This window comes from Cydia fagiglandana, chromosome 12 (assembly GCF_963556715.1).
Source record: "Cydia fagiglandana chromosome 12, ilCydFagi1.1, whole genome shotgun sequence".
NCBI lineage: Eukaryota > Metazoa > Arthropoda > Insecta > Lepidoptera > Tortricidae > Cydia > Cydia fagiglandana.
Genome location: NC_085943.1, coordinates 14,985,145 through 15,004,321, shown reverse-complemented (window position 1 = coordinate 15,004,321; position 19,177 = coordinate 14,985,145). Strand labels below are relative to the sequence as shown.

General features: G+C 36.8%; 1 protein-coding gene across 1 annotated transcript; it reads left to right on the top strand.

Moving 5' to 3' along the window:
- The first annotated feature begins 888 nt into the window (after positions 1-888).
- On the top strand, positions 889-16,387 carry LOC134669260 (uncharacterized). The gene is made up of 6 exons (XM_063526768.1): positions 889-1,583; positions 2,792-2,924; positions 12,371-12,547; positions 13,974-14,070; positions 14,703-14,813; positions 16,200-16,387. The coding sequence occupies exons 1-6, from the start codon at positions 1,130-1,132 to the stop codon at positions 16,383-16,385; spliced, it is 1,158 nt and encodes a 385-aa protein (XP_063382838.1). The 5' UTR covers positions 889-1,129; the 3' UTR covers positions 16,386-16,387.
- The last annotated feature ends 2,790 nt before the right edge of the window (positions 16,388-19,177 follow it).

The window sequence follows — 19,177 nt, the reverse complement described above, 5'->3', positions numbered from 1 at the left end:
TCCTTTCAAACAAAAAAAGAATTACTCAAATCGGACTACGGATGTCGGAGTAATCGGTGAACGTACATAGAAAAAAAAAATGCCACAACTGAATACAGAACCTCCTCCTTCTATGAAATGGAAGTCGGTTAAAAAAGACCTACATGAGTAGATACTTTTTCTCGGTTACGTTAAACATAAATCTTCACTCTGTACTTCAAAATAGCGAGTCCATTAAACGAAAATAGAAAAATAAACAAGATTTCTCTATATACAATACTAGTTATCTTATAATTAGGTCGAAAGAAAAAATTCTAATAAAAAATACACGTGAGGTTGTGTGGGGGGAGGGGGTTAGCCAAAAACCTCACCAAATATCACCAAGGGGGAGGGGGGAAGTCAAAAAGTAGCCGAAAACACCTCGCGTGATTTGTGCACAACCCCTGAACTAAAAGAAATTGCTCAGAATTGCAAGTATAATGTATTTTATTTGTGCCTCTAGTTTCTGATAGTTTATAGCATGAAACTGTCACCTAACTAAGGAACTTTGTAACAATCTACATACTCCGAACTGGCTAAAATTGAATTCCGTCATAACTTTGTTGACTGTTAGCAGCTTTCTCAGCGATTTAGCATTGACATGACAGCAATAAATATAAAAAAGGGACTTATATCAACCGGGATATGTATTTGTATTGTAAGTCTAGTGAAACTAACCGTGAATCATTCAAAACTGTTATTTATAAAATAAATGGATCCATTCATTACACGTATTTACAAGTTTTCTTTACCACTTAAACTGTTATTTTACTTTTCGGTACAACTTTTACCAGTACATAATGCCTGTTAAAAATACTTATGACGTGATCGTAATTGTCAGGTGTTATAATTTATTTTAAATATTAATGGCACGCGTACAATTAATTAACAGTCCATAATTAATGAACCACTCGGCGCGAACACTGACAACAAACTTTCTTAATTTTCATTTATCGTAATTTATATTCGAGTTATCCAATAAATATTTTACGAACAAAATTCGACACTTGTGGAGAAATTAAAATAATTGGTATTTTTATGCTATTTTCCCGCTAATTCTGACCAGAAACGAACGTGTTCGGATTAAATACGTAAAATTATTGCCTCAGAAATGTCCCCGCGGACCAAGTTCTTGTTAAAAGATTGCTGCAAATTTGTGTACTATGCAGGGTGCGGGAATTACTGGTACGAAGACATAAATCATGAAACAATCCCGTTCAAATTGTACCGCTTTATTTCTTTTTCAATTTACACTGTGATGATTTTTCTGGAAAACGTCGCCGCCGTGTTCGGTTCATTTCCCTCGGTAGAAAAAAACTCAGCTGTCATGTTCGCGGCTATTCATAATATCGTACTCACTAAAATGTATCTCTTCTTGTACCACAAAGTTTCCATAAGAAAATTAAATTTTGAGATGGGGGCTGTTGGCGAAAATTTGGAGGAGGATAATGTTATGAAGAAACAGTACTGGAAAGTGAAATACGGGATCTTGTTTTATGTGGTATCCGTTTATTTGTCACTTGGAGCGTATGGCGTTGAAAGCACGAGAAAGTCAATCGTCGAAGGTATGTACCTACCTAATTACAATGCTCTTAAAGTAGCTGTAAATCTTTGGGTTTCAACTGTCGTTATTCATACTAACATTAAATAAAATTTACGGCATATCACGCAAATGACTAAAAATACGTGAGTTTTAAACCGTAAACTCAATTTAATTCTAGCTGGATATGATAGGCCTGACTAACTAACTAGGTATCCATATCCAAGTATAGGTATGTCATTTACGACACGACAGTTAAACCTATAAATAAATTATTGTCTCGTCACTCCGAATTATACAAGATAACTACCTATTAAGTCTATTTTCATATTTCAGACAATAAACTGACACTCCGTTTGCCCCAAATTATTAGACTCGTCTGTTATTTTATTTTCGTACAAAATTGGTTCAACATTGATTTCTAATTTTAGTAGGTATCTGGAATATAATTTGTGTAGACTACGCGATAAGTTTCATAACATCATAAGCTTAAAGAAATAATAGTAAAAAATACATATTTCGTTGCGTCATTATAACAACGAACTCACAATGGTTTTAAGTGCCATTGTCCTTTTTGCTATGTTCTACTATTTTTACATTTTCCAAACCGACAAAAAAATATATCTAACAACCGAACCTGCTCAAAAAATATCACAAGAATCGGTCGGAAAATGCGACCTCCAGACGTATGAAATCATTTTTACTCAAGCTGGTTAGATCATTTTCCCAAAATCATAATTTACCTGTAGCATAATTTCTATTCGCATTTTTCCTATTCTTAATTTACACCAGACGCATTAATTCCTAGGTAAAAATTTTCTCATAATTAACACTTTCCAAGTCGTTTTATTCGCATTATTTTTATTTCTTAGGCGATAATATTACCATGGTCCCACCGCACTGTTTCTTAAAAAAAAAAACATTTAATTTATAGCTAGACGGGAGCCCCGCTTCGCGGGGCTCCTATTTCTGGGCGGTTTGCCCTTCGGGCATCTGAAGCTACCTAACGAACCTAACCTAATGCGAATAGAAATTATGCTACAGGTAAATTATGATTTTGGGAAAATGATCTAACCAGTCGCTAAAATTACCAGTTCGCCGGACGAAATCAGCCTGTCGGTTAATCGCAAAAGGTGACAGTGGCGAACAACTGACAGGCTGATATGCCTGATATTGTCCGGAGAACTGGTAATTTGCGGGCCCCTTAAGTATTGTAGGTATATTGATACCTAGGTGCCCCGTTCTACACTGTGGTGACCTACTGGCCCGCGTATCAAGACCCCACAATGATAGCTGCCATCTTCCGCATATTCTTTTACATCACATGGCTATACATGATGCTTCCCATGATGTCCGCCGACTGTATGTGTCGTCAAGCTCACCACAGGTTGTTAACCTATCGAATGAGATGATGCCTTTACTGAGATTGGTCAACGATATGTAATCATACGACATACCTATATGAGGCCTGGACGTTAGTGAGATGACGATTCACTCATTGCTGGTGTCCTACTTTATTACCTGCATATAAAATTAGATTCACCTGATTATCCACCTGGTTTCCTGAACTTCGTAGTCGCCTCCAAACCTCCCCTTATAGCGACCCCATTCCTCACACTAGTTTACCATAAGTTCATATTAGCCATCAACAATTCCCTCGGATCACTGTTCACTCTGATTACTGATATACGCTGTTCACAATTTACAAGAGACACATCATTAATATAATAACACCATAAGAAACTCGTTGAATTGATCCAAAAGCAAAATTCTCCCTCCGTAGATTTGTTCGCACATAACCTCCTCTTATCCCTATCGTTCGGCGTCTACCCTCTTGTCTCCCCAAAAAATCACCCTAACCTAGAAGCGGTTATTTTAACTTAAACGTGACTGCGAGCGCCATCTACCCCATGACGCTGGCAGCTATTAGCCGGTTCGCGATATGTTCGCGACACTCCCGCCCCGCAGGAAGAAGCTACTCTTTTAATTGGAATTAGATGTTCATAGGCAAACATGTAAATAAATCAACAATTAGATGATAAGAACACTAATGTGAATAATAATGTATTTGAGATTTTCATCCTCTGAATGCCTCTCTAGGCTTTGGCGCTGTGAATCGGCATGACCTGAGATTTCGTACAATTTCTGATGATGTTATAGATATGTGCTGAGGTACACCGTTTCTGAGACTGATCCGATTGTTCATCTGTATTTGTGCTGAGCTGATAAAGAACAAGATCCTGAGACTGGTCTGAGCATTCATCAATGTTTGTGCTGAGCTGATTAATAATTTGATCCTGAGATTGGTCTGAGCATTCATCAATGTTTGTGCTGAACTGATTAATAATATGATCTTTGATATGATAATTATATGATTAATTGATATCTGTGCTAAACTAACTGATCTCTGATCTGAGACTGAAAGCAGGATCCTGAGATTGGTGTGAGCGACTAAGCCATCGGATCATCAGACATCGTAAGCACGATGTCTGAGCTGAGCTGAGTAGGATCACGGCTGCGATTTGTCATCTCTGGTCCGTTACTGATCTCTCTGTCTACCTATGACTATTACTATTGTATTTCCCATAATCTCGCGCGTTCAGTTCCAAATTGCTCCAAGCAGTCCTTAATTACAACGTGGCAACACCGATTTCATACCAAACATCGGTGTTGTTAGACAGTGAGAACTCCATTCACGTTATATTTTATCTATGACTACCATATGTGATGTTATATACTGCTTTGCTCTTGTGATATCGTTAATAACTTGTTTCACTACTTCAAGGGTCACAACTTCTACTACAGCAGACGTATACATAATGTCCAGCATAATTTGCGTAATTAAACAACTGTAACTTTATTAAACACCGCGGCGACCGCGCGATCGAACGATAGTTATTACACAGACAAAAGCAACCGTCTTATCCGAACGTGACGTGTATATGTAACCTAAGGTCCCACTTCTCTTTACTTAATACTACTGGCAGTAATCTACTATGTGAAGTATTTTAATCTACCTGCTTATTCATTAAACCTACACTGCTGACATATCCATCCCTACGTGTATCTACTTCATGTCCGGCAGCCCTCCCCAGCCAAGGAAAAATTACGCTATTCTCATTTAATGACAAATCAAAATGTAAAAAAGAACTTTATCTACAACTCGAGAGAACATTTTTTTTCTTAAGCTAAGCTCAAATTAGGCACTTATTTCGAGTCAAGACACATTTTCTTGCAGTTCGTTCTGATTTATCAAATGGATATTGTGCCAAAAATTACTGCAGTTTTTAATTATCATTTTCTGATGCTGGCGTGAAATAATCTAGTTTAAATAAGTTGGGACAGTCGTGTCAGCCTCTCTATTAGGTCTGAAAGCCATCTATGGATTTAACCTGAGCTACACTCAAATAATATAAACTAAGCACTTTATTTTCATCTTGGTTAGTTACAAAACCTGTCAACAATTCTTTCTTACTGCGTTACATTTACTTTCCCGTGTTGTACATATATATCAGTCATGCTAACGATTGTAGAAACAGCAAAGCAAGCTGTACCGAGGTACCGATTCATTACAACTTTACAACTATTCTTGAATTGATGTAACTGATCAGATCTTCAAGTGTAATAATCGCCAGCTTCCCGTATTACGGTATTTTCACTGTTGTGTCTATCAAATTGACCCTCTCTGTTTCCTTTATTCACGAATTTCCACTTCACAGCTTTGAGAACCATGAGAGACATAGAAGAGTACTCACTCAGTAGCAAATACTCAATGTGGCAATTAATAGAAATTACAGTGGGCGCGGTGTCTGTCTGTATACTCTTTAAAGGCTTTCGCAAAGACTTGATTTCCTTAACTGGAGTAAAATGTCAGGGTTATGAGAGAAATGGGGATAACACGTCGAGTTATCTTTTTAAAGTTGATCAAGGAGTGCAACTGTTCACTAACATCGGTGAATACATAATGACTCAAGCCTTCCAATGAAGGCTGTGAGGGTGGTGTCTGAGTTGGTAGACTTGGTAGCCAACGTATCAATAACCTCAGTTAAGCAAATGACATGACTATAATTAGATTAAGTGCCTGTGGAAAGTAACTTGCGGTTTTGCTTCTAAAATTGAGCATGTCAGATATGAGTCCTTAACTTCATCCTTCCAGACCAGATTCATACCCTAGGATCAAAAGAAATAAGACGGAGTTGATGTATGTCGATATTCCTGTTAAAATGAAGAGTACTAATGAATTGCACGATCTAGAGGCAAGTTGTTGGTTTACTTGGGATCTTAAATAAGCGACGATGGCGTTTTCGACCAAAGGGTGGTCATAAGAGTTCAGGTGACCAAAGGTACGGTGAAACGACTAGCCAGGGTATGCATATGGGAGAACATACAATAAAGATCACACTAATGCGGACGCCTTGTTTTCTCGAACTTTCTGTACATGTCCAAACCTAGACTATTAAACTGAAACCCACCATATGACAGATGCATTTGAGATGTGGTACTGGCGAAGAATGCTTGAACGCAGTAGGTGAAATTGCATCAAGTCTCGACGAACCCAACATGAAACCGAGGTTATCCACTATTTGTACTCATCGCGCACGTACTTTCTTCTGCTATCGAGGCAGAAGAGGACCCTATAGTCTGGAGAAGCTCATAATCACTGGCCACATGGCAAGGAAGCGTAGGGATAGGGATGAACGTATGGCCACACGGTGGGCGAACAGAAAAATATTAAAGACAAAGCCACATTACAGGCTAGCATATCTAGGTACTGATGGTGAGCACTGGTGAAGAACCACACAGGACAGGTGTCCAACTGTACACTGTGACTCAAGAGGATAGTGCAACGAATAAGGCTGATAACTGTCTTGTGACTATTGCTCCTGTAGTAGTCGTACATAAAACAAATACCATTTCCTTAACACTCCGATATTTCACAGCAATATTAAAATTAATGAAGACAGATACCTATTGTACATTATATGACATCTGATTTTAATTGTGATTCTGATTCTTGTGTAGCTGCAGCCTGCATTTTATATCTCAATATTCTGATTAAATCTGATAATCAAGCTAACAGTTGATGCCACGATCATAACTACACCAATAATTACTTGGCTCATGATTAATCTCTTCCTTTTACTATAACATAAAAAGTTTAATACTTAATTGAAGTTACCTATCACCCTTTCCTTCCTTCTTCACAGGTTTAAATCAACACATTTTGTGTTAAAAATAATGTTCACTCGCATCACAATGTCTGCTGTGATAGACGACAGACAACTATATACGTTCCAAAGGTAAGCCTTTGCAGTTTTCAATAACAGGCAATACAGGCATTATAACTACATAATATTACAATCACCGAATGTTGGTACACACTGTATTATCTATACTATTTTATTAACATCTAAGCAAAAGCTGTGTTGACAGACGAAATAAGATATTTAGCCAATACGCTGTTGAGCCTGGAATAGATACTATATGATATGATATAAAAAGCTAATTTCTAGCCTAGTGTTGAAATTTATAAAATTATTATTTATTATTAATGTTTCGTCTAGACCGTCTAGTATTATTACAGTTTACCACACAACATCTATCGTGGCCCATTTTTATTGTAAATATGATTTTTAAGGCAAAAGAAACGTGAACAAAATAACTGAAAAGTATGTGAATTGACAGAAACACTTGCTTGCAAACTTGTCATATTTAGCCACATCAAGCGCTGAGTTTGTTTCGGCTCCCCCCACCACTTGCTTTGCACGCAGCGAATACCTGCTATTCCTTTTCGTTACCTATACATAGGTAATATACTCTGTAACAAATGCTCTTGTGTTGACTTAGCGGCCTGCTTCGCAGGCGGAGGTAAGCAACTGAAAAAGGTTCGCCACATGTCTTTGTCATTATACCATCATTTAATTTTATAACTACTTGCACTGAGTGGGATAATGACTACTATCATTGTTAAAAATAATTTATTACATTTTTTTTAAATAACCGAATACTTGAGAATTCCTCTTATTCAGAAACCTATCCACCATGGTCTTACTACTGTCTCTATAATTATTATGAATATGTAGGGTCGTATACTTTAGTATTTAGTATCTCGATTGGGTAGGCGATATCAATTAATATGTGTTGCTTGATTCCAATTCATTTAACAAAATCATATTAGTTATGCATGGCTATTCATTAAATTATCTCCCACTCCCTTATCTATTTCTGTTCGAGTAAAAGTAAAGTATGTACTTAGAAGTATCTAAATCAGTTAGCAGATAATATAGAAACCAGTAGGCCATTCAATAAGTATGCCTTTTATTGGGAGTCTTTTCAATAATAATTTATTTTAGCATTTTTAACCCTTTAGGTTTGGGTCATCGTCTCATCGTATGTACATATATACACAATTCAGAAGTTTCGTTAATCTTTATCGAAGGTTAGCTGGAAGAGATCCCTTATAGGGATAAGTTCGCCTTTGTACTTCCATTACTGTAATTTATTTTTGTAAACCTGTGTTGTGTACAATAAAGTGATTACTACTACTACTTTATCTAATCACTAATCTATGGACTTTCCACACTAAGAATCAATGGTTCAGTAATAATAGGAAGTCACTATATCTTAGGGTATTGCTCAAGTGCAAACGTATTGGTGGTGACTTATACTAAACAGTTTTGCCTTTGTCATTTACCGTTATCCAAGTAGATATTTACTGACTCTCTGATAACAATCTATATTGGAATGTTAATTGGGAATAAATTGAGATACTATACTTTGTTACATCAACAGACAAGTCTTTGGAACCTTAATGTAACGCTGATATACGCAATCCATAAGTAAAGTAAGTGAATATTGTTTAAATTAATTCGGCAGTTTTTTATTCGTTTACAATCATTTTACCCGTTTATCTTTCAGAACAGAAATATCATGCATGCCAATTGAGTATGTTACTATTGTTTAATCTAGCGAGTGGCATTTTTGGCACTTTGCTGGTACCATTGGAATGGCTGAGTGATTCTGATTGAGTTCCAATGATGTTCCTGGTCCTTTGAGTTTGAGTAGTATGTACATTGTACGAGTACATATGACATCAAATTGTAATCTGATTTGAATTGCCTCCTGCATTTTCATCCAGGCACATTACAACTAAATTATATCGACTTCTAAGAAACCAATCCGTTACAATTCCTTACGATTGTAACAACAAACAACGACGAGGCAAGGAATTCCAAATTAACATCTTATGATATGAGTGGATCTAGTCCTTCAAACTAGGTGAGTGTAAAATTCGAGTTTTTAAATAAACTCAATGATTCTGATTAAAGCCCAGTGAAAATATGGATCCGCAAAACATACCATTATAATAGCCTGGTTTGCTTGTCTGGAAGATATCAATCTTTTAGCGATAAGACCGCCCGTTCTGCACAATAGTATAAGTGATGTGTTAAGTTCCTTTACATATGTAAAGAATATTGTGTTGTTGTAAAAATATTGATCATATAAGTATAAGGCTAATACGTTAAACATGATACATTCGTTTCATGAAAAGATACGCAGTATAAATTGTTGTCAATTCACCACGCTTGCGCTCACAACTAGTTTAATCATGGCTGAGCTGATAATTTGTGATGAAGCGGGTATTCTGCAAGCAATGCATGTTCTAGAAAAGCATGCAATCCAATAAGAATTAACTTGGCGTGGAACATCATGATCACAAAATATTGTTTATCACCAATTTAACTAGATACCGATGTAATAGAAAATACACAAGATCGGAGGTCAGACCTAAACTGGTTTGTAAGCAACAACAGTTGGTAAGCCATAATATCAACTACCCGCATTAAAATAAACTTTCAATTTGGTTCTAAAACTATTCGGCCACACAGAACAATGAATGTGAGATTATGATTATGATTATATGATTATTATTTTAATATTAAGATCTTAACTCCTGCAACGTTACAAACAAAATTGCAAAGGCATAGATGCCAAAAAAAAATCGAGTATAATTATTTTAACAGATCTAATCATTTATGCGATTTCTTTTATGTCTTACATTGAATTGTTTGAACATTACATTTAACATTGAAATATGAATTTATATATATATATATTTTTTATAAATGTAAATATAAAATGTTTGTTTAGTTATAAGTACATCCTCTGTTTTATAAGCTGTGTTACTGACTATTATTATACCATGCTATGTACTATTCTGATCGCCTGCCGAGCGCGGGCAAGTTAATGGCGCACCCGAGCTAGCTCAGTAACCATGATCTCCAACACACATAGTCGCTACGCATTCCACGATCTGTAGTACTGGTTAGCCTGAGACCTCGCGCCTGCGCTCGCGCATGGGAACTAATAATAAAGCGTACTTACTTGTGTAAGTCGCTGCGGGCAAAATAAATAAAAAATGTATACCTACCTACATATATATTATTTTTGAGTCAATTTTGCAAGAACTTTTCACTTAATATTATGTAACAAATAAAAATGTACTCGGCAAGATAATTAATTCTTAATATAAGTATGTTAACTCATGTAAGTGAATTGTAATATTCTTATGAGTATTAAAATTTCTTTAAACCTAATTAAATTACGAAAAAGGTCCTAATCGTCACTTAAGACCCAATTTAAAAACAGATGTACTAATAATAATGCAGATGTAGTAATGTTAAATTGTTGGTCAACTGCATAATTTGAATCTTCTAGCTCAGGTGATAAAGTCGTTGTTTGAGAGGATCCATGCTGGTTCACAAATCGACCAGCAAACTTTAATTCAAAATGTATTTATATCGACCGGGATATGAACCGTGATTACCTTTCCCTTAACCGTGAATCATTTAAGACTTATTTGATCCAAAATGTCGTAAATTTTTATTAGTGCATGATTTTATCAAAGATTGGTCAGGTAACTAAATCTAAACAAGTAAAGCAACTTGTCAACTACATCATCAAACATAATAAATATCAAAATGAAACTATGTTCTTGTGAACATAATCATAACAGAAACCTAAATATAGATTACGATTAAACCTCCTGTTCAACTTAAACTTATTAGGCATGAGCGGGTATGGTAACGGTACCAATCATATGATATTTAAGAGAACAATGAGATTATTCACAACTTTGAGAAAAAATCAAGTTATGTTTATCAAATATTGGCTTCTTCACCTTTTCTTTGATACATGACATATATGTATTTCAGTTTCTATTGGATTATTACTGATACGTGTAAAGTTTCTACTGCTTAGGGCGTTCAAACTTGAGTTAAATGTCCATTTCGTCCCCCACGTTTTTAGACATGTTCAATGAAAAATGTACGTAATGGTTGGTTTCAAAGTAATGAAATCTGAGACTTAAGCAGTTCCATGGCTCTTGTTGAAGGTAGTGTTACTAAGCTAGTGTTTAAAAACTGATTACAAACACCTCTCTGACAGAATTTATAGTAAACATACCAATATTGTACTATCTTTTCTGATGTGACAATCTTTGCCACTCTCTCATTCTTATAACATAGAAATGTTGGAATACTGAGCGTTGCGACTGGTTCAAGGCACGTAGGTTAAAAACAAACTTTGCAGCCCTGGTGACACAAACATTTTTATCACATCAACCAGTGACAAATACTTGCTGTGAAACGTTAAATATATAACTTAATGCTTTCAAATACATATTTTTATCATTCCAAACCATCACTTGGAATTCCATTCTACTGCTTATCATGAGGAATCAACTCCAAATTTGCACTCTATAGGACTGATTAATTAACACACTGCTTTCAAAGATTAAAGCGAGCTTTTTAGTATTTTGTATTACAAGAAGAATTTTTGAAACTATATTATTGCATTTAAATAATATACCAAGGAAATTCATGTGTTTAGATACCTTTTTTTTTAACTATGTATATATATTTACTGACATTTACAATCTCTTGTATATCAAAGAGCAAGAATGTTCAATAAAATGTAGGCACTTAATTGCATATGTGCTCCGCTGAAACACAAACATATTCGCCAGCTTAACGCCTTTTTGCAAAAATAGGATTACATAAATATGGGCTTCATTTCAAGCCTGAAAAAAAACATTAAATTGACCTGAACCAACAAAAAAATTAACTCTTAAGTTGTACGTGCATAATTACATAAATTGACTTTTCATATGTTACTTTTGATGATGATTATGCATGTGCATAAATGATCCCAGCATCTCCACCATGTCCTCAAGCTCACCACAGGTTGTTAACCTATCGAATGAGATGATGCCTTTACTGAGATTGGTAAACGATATGTAATCATACGACATACCTATATGAGGCCTGGACGTTAGTGAGATGACGATTCACTCATTGCTGGTGTCCTACTTTATTACCTGCATATAAAATTAGATTCACCTGATTATCCACCTGGTTTCCTGAACTTCGTAGTCGCCTCCAAACCTCCCCTTATAGCGACCCCATTCCTCACACTAGTTTACCATAAGTTCATATTAGCCATCAACAATTCCCTCGGATCACTGTTCACTCTGATTACTGATATACGCTGTTCACAATTTACAAGAGACACATCATTAATATAATAACACCATAAGAAACTCGTTGAATTGATCCAAAAGCAAAATTCTCCCTCCGTAGATTTGTTCGCACATAACCTCCTCTTATCCCTATCGTTCGGCGTCTACCCTCTTGTCTCCCCAAAAAATCACCCTAACCTAGAAGCGGTTATTTTAACTTAAACGTGACTGCGAGCGCCATCTACCCCATGACGCTGGCAGCTATTAGCCGGTTCGCGATATGTTCGCGACAGTATGCCCATTACGCATCTCATCTGCATCGCGTACAAATTCGTCACCCTCCGACGTCACTTCGAAAGGATTAGGGAGGAGTTTGATGGTGATTTAGTCACGATGAGGAAGGAGGAGGCTGAGGAGAAACTGTGGATTGGGTGTTTGGAGGGAATCAAAATGCATCAAAAGCTAATTTAGTAAGTTGTTGGTATAGTAAACGATGATGTTCATGTTTATAAAGTACTTAAACAATGTAATGAATAAGATGTCATACCGGTTGCGGCCTGTACTTAATACAAGCAAAAAATTTAACTGTAGGCTGTAGTCTTCATACTGACCAACATTTGTTGAGCGTGTGTTTTGATTTTTAATAAATGTATTGCGAATTATGTTATGTTTACATGTTGTGTGTGTTGCGTGACAAGCAAGGTCAATCACTTATGAAAATTAGGAAGTCTTCATAATTTTTAACAGTTATTGAACAACGGTGACACCGTTTGAGGAATACAGTCTATGTTTTAATTATTTGCTCGTGTTGCAGGCCACACTCGTTATCTGTATCTACTTAGGAAAAAGTGACCAAGACCTCCGGTCGGTGGCCGAGGCCGGAATCCAATAGCTGAACGCCCTGACCACTAGACCACCCGGTCACTATAATGTGCATAAGTGGGTGAGGGATTATATTCCCTCCCCTAGTCCCTTGGAGACCTACTAGTAGTATACTTATAACAAATAAAATAAACGGCTACTATGAGACTTTAATATGTATATTTATATAAAGACTTGAAAGATAAGAAATATACACACACTCAAAGAATTTTAAAAATTCATTTCAAGTTTAAGCAATAAAATAGCCGTGTTTTAATCGTCCCTCATTTGCTGAATTATTAATTGGCTGAATCTACCTACAGCTAACAAAAAATGCTTTATTATAATTATTATACTCTTCAGACAATGGATTTCTTAAATCAAGGCAAAGAGGTATTTTTAATAACTTTATAAGTAGACTTTTTTTTCAATAGCATTGGCCAGTCGAAGCTATTTACAGACGGCGTCGGAACAGGTTTCCTTATCTATCTGTCTATCCTACCAATGGTGTCAAATTTCAGTTTCTTGAAGTGAAAACTTCTTTAGCGGCGCTGTGCACATTTTGTGATGGGGAAAAAATATTAAACTCGCGAGAGCGTAAGACGTAAGACGCTTCATAAGACGGACACGTGACCTGATCGAAAAACTGTTACAATATCATTGAGTTTTCACTTCTGCCGGCACTCCCAGAGTGTAACCCGTTGTTTTTTTTGAAGTGAAAACTTCTTTAGCGGCGCTGTGCACTTTGTGTGATGGGAAAAAATGTTAAACTCGCGACAGGTCACTGACCGTAAGATTCGTAAGACGTAAGACGGACACGTGGCCCCGATCGAAAAACTATTACAATGTCATTGAGTTTTCACTACTGCCGGCAATCCCGCAGTGTAACCCGTTGTTTTTTATTTTTCTAATTTTATGACCCGAATGCTAACTCTTTAAGCCAAAAATTATCCTATAGGTACCTCTGTTTATGTAATATAGGTATATACCTACGTACTTATGAATGTAGAGGCAATGATCAATTCTGTTTTTTAGTCTCGCCGATGAAATCAATCGGATATTCGGAATAATAATGTCTCTTCAAGTGTGTGAAAGCTCAGCCGTTGCAGTATTGCTCTTGCTGCGTTTGGCGGTAAGTCCAACAAAAAGATACCTAAACCTTAGAAACAAAGTGAAAAACTTTTTGACAAAGATTCCATTTTTGGGTCACACTTTATTGCCCACTTTATCCCAAAGTTTTGAATTAATTATTTAAAAGGAATTATTTTATATGTGCTCAAATTCGAGAAGCCTGCAGGCTATGGAAGACTATCCACGTTATGGCTCCGCCAATATTCAATGGTGCAAAATTATTGTAGGTAGGTACCTACTGTCATCTGGATTTTTTATCTAGTCGATTAAAAATAATTCTAATACACAGGCATTATTTGCCTGGCAAATGCATACGATTTTAAACTACATGTACCTACCCTACCTACATACTAAGATTTACAACATTATTAGTTATTATAAGTACCTAAGTAAGTATCTAGTGAAGTAATAATTTTATTGAAGTGAAAACTTCTTTAGCGGCGCTGTGCACTTTTTGTGATGGGGGAAAAATGTTAAAATCGCGACAGGTCACGTGACCGACAGATTGAAAATTCGTAAGACGGACACGTGACCTGACCGTCCGTGACGTGTCCGTCTTACGAATTTTCACTTCTGCCGGCACTCCCGGAGTGTAACCCGTTTTTTTAAATGAAATGTATTTCTCGTTTCCAGCTATCCCCACACATGGATCTCACTAATGCTTTCATGACGTACAGTTTCGTGGGATCGCTGTTCTTTTTGCTCGCCCTTAATCTATGGAACGCAGGCGAGATCACTTATCAGGTAAATATGTATATTTTGTGGGATGAGCCTGGATCGGGTTGCGGCGTTAACATAACAAAGTTAAACAATAAATATTTGTTGATTTCGTACGGAGCTATTTGATCGCGCTCACTCAAATTTTATAAGACGAAAATTGCTCGACATGTTTGTAAGTGTGGGCTGCGACCCGTTTTCATTTATTAAAATACTACCTAGTGTTACACAAAACCTTAACAAAGTATACACTTAAACCTTCCTCAATAATCACTCAATTGATAGGTGAAAAGCGCTTTAAAATCCGTTCAGTAGTTTTTCAGATTATCGCGCACATACATACACACACAGAGAGAGACGCGGCGGGGGACTTTCTGCCGTATTCGAACTTCAAGATATTCACAAGAGACGACACGTACTAGATCCATTCTAGATACGTTTCACGGCTCGATTCTGAAAATGAATTAGATCTCTACTAGACCTCAACAAGTTACGATATGGATAATTTAAAGATATTTGTAAGATAGATATGTCAAATTTGACGTTTCCGCGATTCTGGAGGTCCTCTTGAACGATTTCGACAAGTTATGACTTAGATATCTAAGTCACATCTAGTCGATATCTAATGTAAATCTAGTTGATCTCTATATCGTCTCTAGATCTTGTGATTATCTCGTTTCCCGAATACGCGTAATGGTTTAGATATCAACTAGTTCTCTTTTGCAGCGCAATTCGGGCAACCATATGTCACTTTTACGTTAGATAGAGTAAGATATCTATTAGATGTGAATTAGATTTCTAAGTCATATCCAGTGGAAATCGTTCAAGAGTATCTCCAGAATCGCGCAAATGTCCATTTGACAGGTTAGATCTTAAACATATCGTTATCGTATCTTGGTGATGTCTAAAAGATGTCTAATAGATGTCTATTTCATAATCCGAATCGGGCCCTTTGTTTTATAAAGTGTACTAATGTATAAGTCTCACGGAAGTTTTGTTATTATAGTACATTGTGCAACGAGGGGGGTAAGTGAAATATTGGAAACGAGGGTGTTAATTCGCGACAGCTGTAGTCTGGAGTGAATTTAGGACTCGAGTTTGCTATATTTTTACCCCAGGAGTTACACAGTGTTTTTCATTATCACACTTGCGAAAATTTAACATGTTTGTATTTCTTAAACAGTGTTTAAATTTACGTTGTATAAATATGGTTGTCTGTAAAGTCGGTTTACGGACGATAATTTTGCATGATACCGTCTTAAGACTGATAACGTGGCCGTAACGTTATCATGGAGTTTTGTCCACAACGTTTCCATGGAGATTTGTCCACAACGTGACACTTTTTCGTGCATGCTACCGGTGTTCATCGATTTAACACGTTATCACGTCAAAATGTCTGTATTTTACTCGCAGGCGTCGCTCGTGTCGCCCGCCGTGTTTTACTGCGGCTGGCACATGTGCGCGGCGGGGCGCCCGCGCCGCGACATCCGCCGCCTCGTGCTGACCGCGTGCGCGCATGCGCAGAAGCCGCTCGTCCTTAAAGCCTTTGGTATACAGGATCTGTCCTACAGCACTTTTGTTTCGGTGAGTTTTACATAAATTCTGTGTTGTTTTATTTAAATGACGAGAGTGGTGATGCGATGTCACGCGTCGCAGCCCGTGTATTTGCATGTGATGTGCACATTATAAATAGTTGAGCTCAATATCAATATTTTTAGGATTCCGTACCTCAAAAGGAAAAAAACGGATATACTTATAGGATCACTCGTGCGTCTGTCTGTCTGCCTGTCTGTCCGTCTGTCACAGCCCATTTTCTCCAAAAGTACTGGACTAATTAAGTTGAAATTTGGTAGGTACACATTTCGTGACCCACAGACGGACATCTTACGTAAACAAATGAATTTTAAACATGGGTGCCACTTTTGGGCGGTAGGTAAATGAGAAAATTAAAAAAATATGTTTTTTAAACTATATCGTGTTACATATCAAATGAAAGAGCGTATTATGAAAATCCCAATTATATATTTTTGTTATTTAAGTTATTTAGGAAAATAGCCAAAAAATTACCATCCCCCTTTATCTCCGAAACTACTGGGTCTAAAATTTTGAAAAAAAAAGTAAACATAATAGTTTTTTACCTATAGATGACAGGAAAACCTATTAGAAATATGCAGTGAAGCGTGTGTCGGACTAATTACTTAGTTTTTGATCCAACCCCCTGCGAGTTTTTTAAAGGCAATTACTCGCGTTTCACATATAAAACATACATTGTTAAAAATTTGGTAATGTAATGTCGCACTTGGCCGGTTTTTACTCCTCGAACCCAATCCGAAAAGTACACCGGATATTAAAGCTCTACTTTATATAGTTACTTAAGTGTTAACTGATGTGTCGAATAGGATAAGTGACAGCAAAGGAAATTAAGTACAGAGGCGTATTATCAAAGTAAATTTTGTAGTAAATTTAATGCCATCTTTCGACACAGAATTACAACTTCACTGATATGTGTTAAAATTGTTCAATATCAAACGGTATCGCCATCTACACGAGTATAGGCCAAAGGTATGGCGCCATTTTTCGAGAATACATTTTTCTTAAATTTCGGAGGCACGTTTTTTTCTTAGACCTTATTTATAATATTTATTCTTAAAATGTTAACCTTTACCAGGCTGGCATTTCATAAATGACAATTGTATGTCAGTCTTACTCATCGGAAATACGAGTAGATCACACATGTTTGCCATATGTGGGAAATATATATCCCTTAGGGCCACTTGCACCATTTACTATAACCCAGGGTTAACCGGTTAAGCCTGTGGTTACCATGGATACCAGTACAATTTGACACCAGGTTAACGGGTTAACCCCGGTTTAGTGGCATGGTGCAAGTGGCGCTTAGCCTGGCAAAGTAAAGGGTTAAGCGGCAAAATTTATTTACCTAAATGTATATACAGGGCCTTAGCGGAGCGCCTTATAGATGCCGCAGGAGACTAGAGGGCTGGCCAGTATTTTGCTCAACGCATAAGTATTGCCATACAACGTGGCAATGCGGCCAGCCTTCTGGGCACACTGCCCATCGGCATCGGCAGTGACTTGGGGGACGTTTTTTATTTATAGGCTTTTTATTTTAAGTTTATTTAGTTTAGAGATAGTTTGTATTATTATTTGTAAGCTAATTTAATGTTTTATATTTACTTAATTATTTGTGAATTAAAATTCAATTCACCTAAATGTGTGCGTTTTGTTTACTGTGAATTATTATTTACTAGTAAATGAAGCTTTTCTCAATGACGCAACCTTTTTGAAACTTGGCTTTCAAGTACGAACTTCGCAACTTACCCACTTATAATTTACTTTTTCCCATTGACTTATGCAAAAGAAAGCCACAATTATGAACTGTTTGCTTCAAATTTGCAAGAATATATGAATATTTTAAAAACTTAGTTTGTGTACACTACTAGGTATTTTACAAGCGAAATTATGGGCTGGGTTCAGGAATGCTTAAGAATTTTTTAGTTACGTAATATAATAAAATAAGTAGATTTTAGGGCTCGAAATATGAAACTTTGTTTAAGGAGGACTTACCTACTTCGGTCTTATTTTTCAAATAAATGACACGTATGATATGACAGAAAGATAAAATGCATTCGATTTCATTGAGTAATAATAAAAACCGGGCAAGTGCGAGTCGGACTCGCGCACGAAGGGTTCCGTACCATAATGCAAAAAAAAAGACAAAAAAAAAAGCAAAAAAAACGGTCACCCATCCAAGTACTGACCACTCCCGACGTTGCTTAACTTTGGTCAAAATTCACGTTTGTTGTATGGGAGCCCCATTTAAATCTTTACTTTATTCTGTTTTTAGTATTTGTTGTTATAGCGGCAACAGAAATACATCATCTGTGAAAATTTCAACTGTCTAGCTATCACGGTTCGTGAGATACAGCTTGGTGACAGACGGACGGACGGACGGACGGACGGACAGCGAAGTCTTAGTAATAGGGTCCCGTTTTACCCTTTGGGTACGGAACCCTAAAAACTGCCCTCACTCATTATCTATGGAAAAAGCTAGAGGAAGCAGGTGTACAAGCAAATTGTATCAGCATTTTAAAATATTGGTACAATAACCAAGCAAATCAGGTTACGTGGGCGGCGGCTCTCTCAGAGGAATACACGCTTGAATGTGGAGTTAGGCAGAGGGATTGACTTCTCCAACCCTGTTTAATTGGTATATGGACGACCTGATAGGCGGTCTCAGCAGCATGCATGCGGGATGCCATATTGACGACTTATGTGTCAACAATGTGAGCTATGCCGATGACATGGTGCTGCTGAGCCCGTTCGCGAAGTGCTCTACAGAGGTAAAAATTGCGCTATTTGAAGCCTACAGC

Bases quoted from the DNA above. Each gene is read 5' to 3' on its own strand.
- LOC134669260 (XM_063526768.1), top strand. From the start codon at position 1,130: ATGTCCCCGCGGACCAAGTTCTTGTTAAAAGATTGCTGCAAATTTGTG. The intron at 1,584-2,791 runs GTATGTACCTAC...ATTGATACCTAG, and splicing joins GAGAAAGTCAATCGTCGAAG to GTGCCCCGTTCTACACTGTG. The intron at 14,814-16,199 runs GTAAATATGTAT...TTTTACTCGCAG, and splicing joins CAGGCGAGATCACTTATCAG to GCGTCGCTCGTGTCGCCCGC.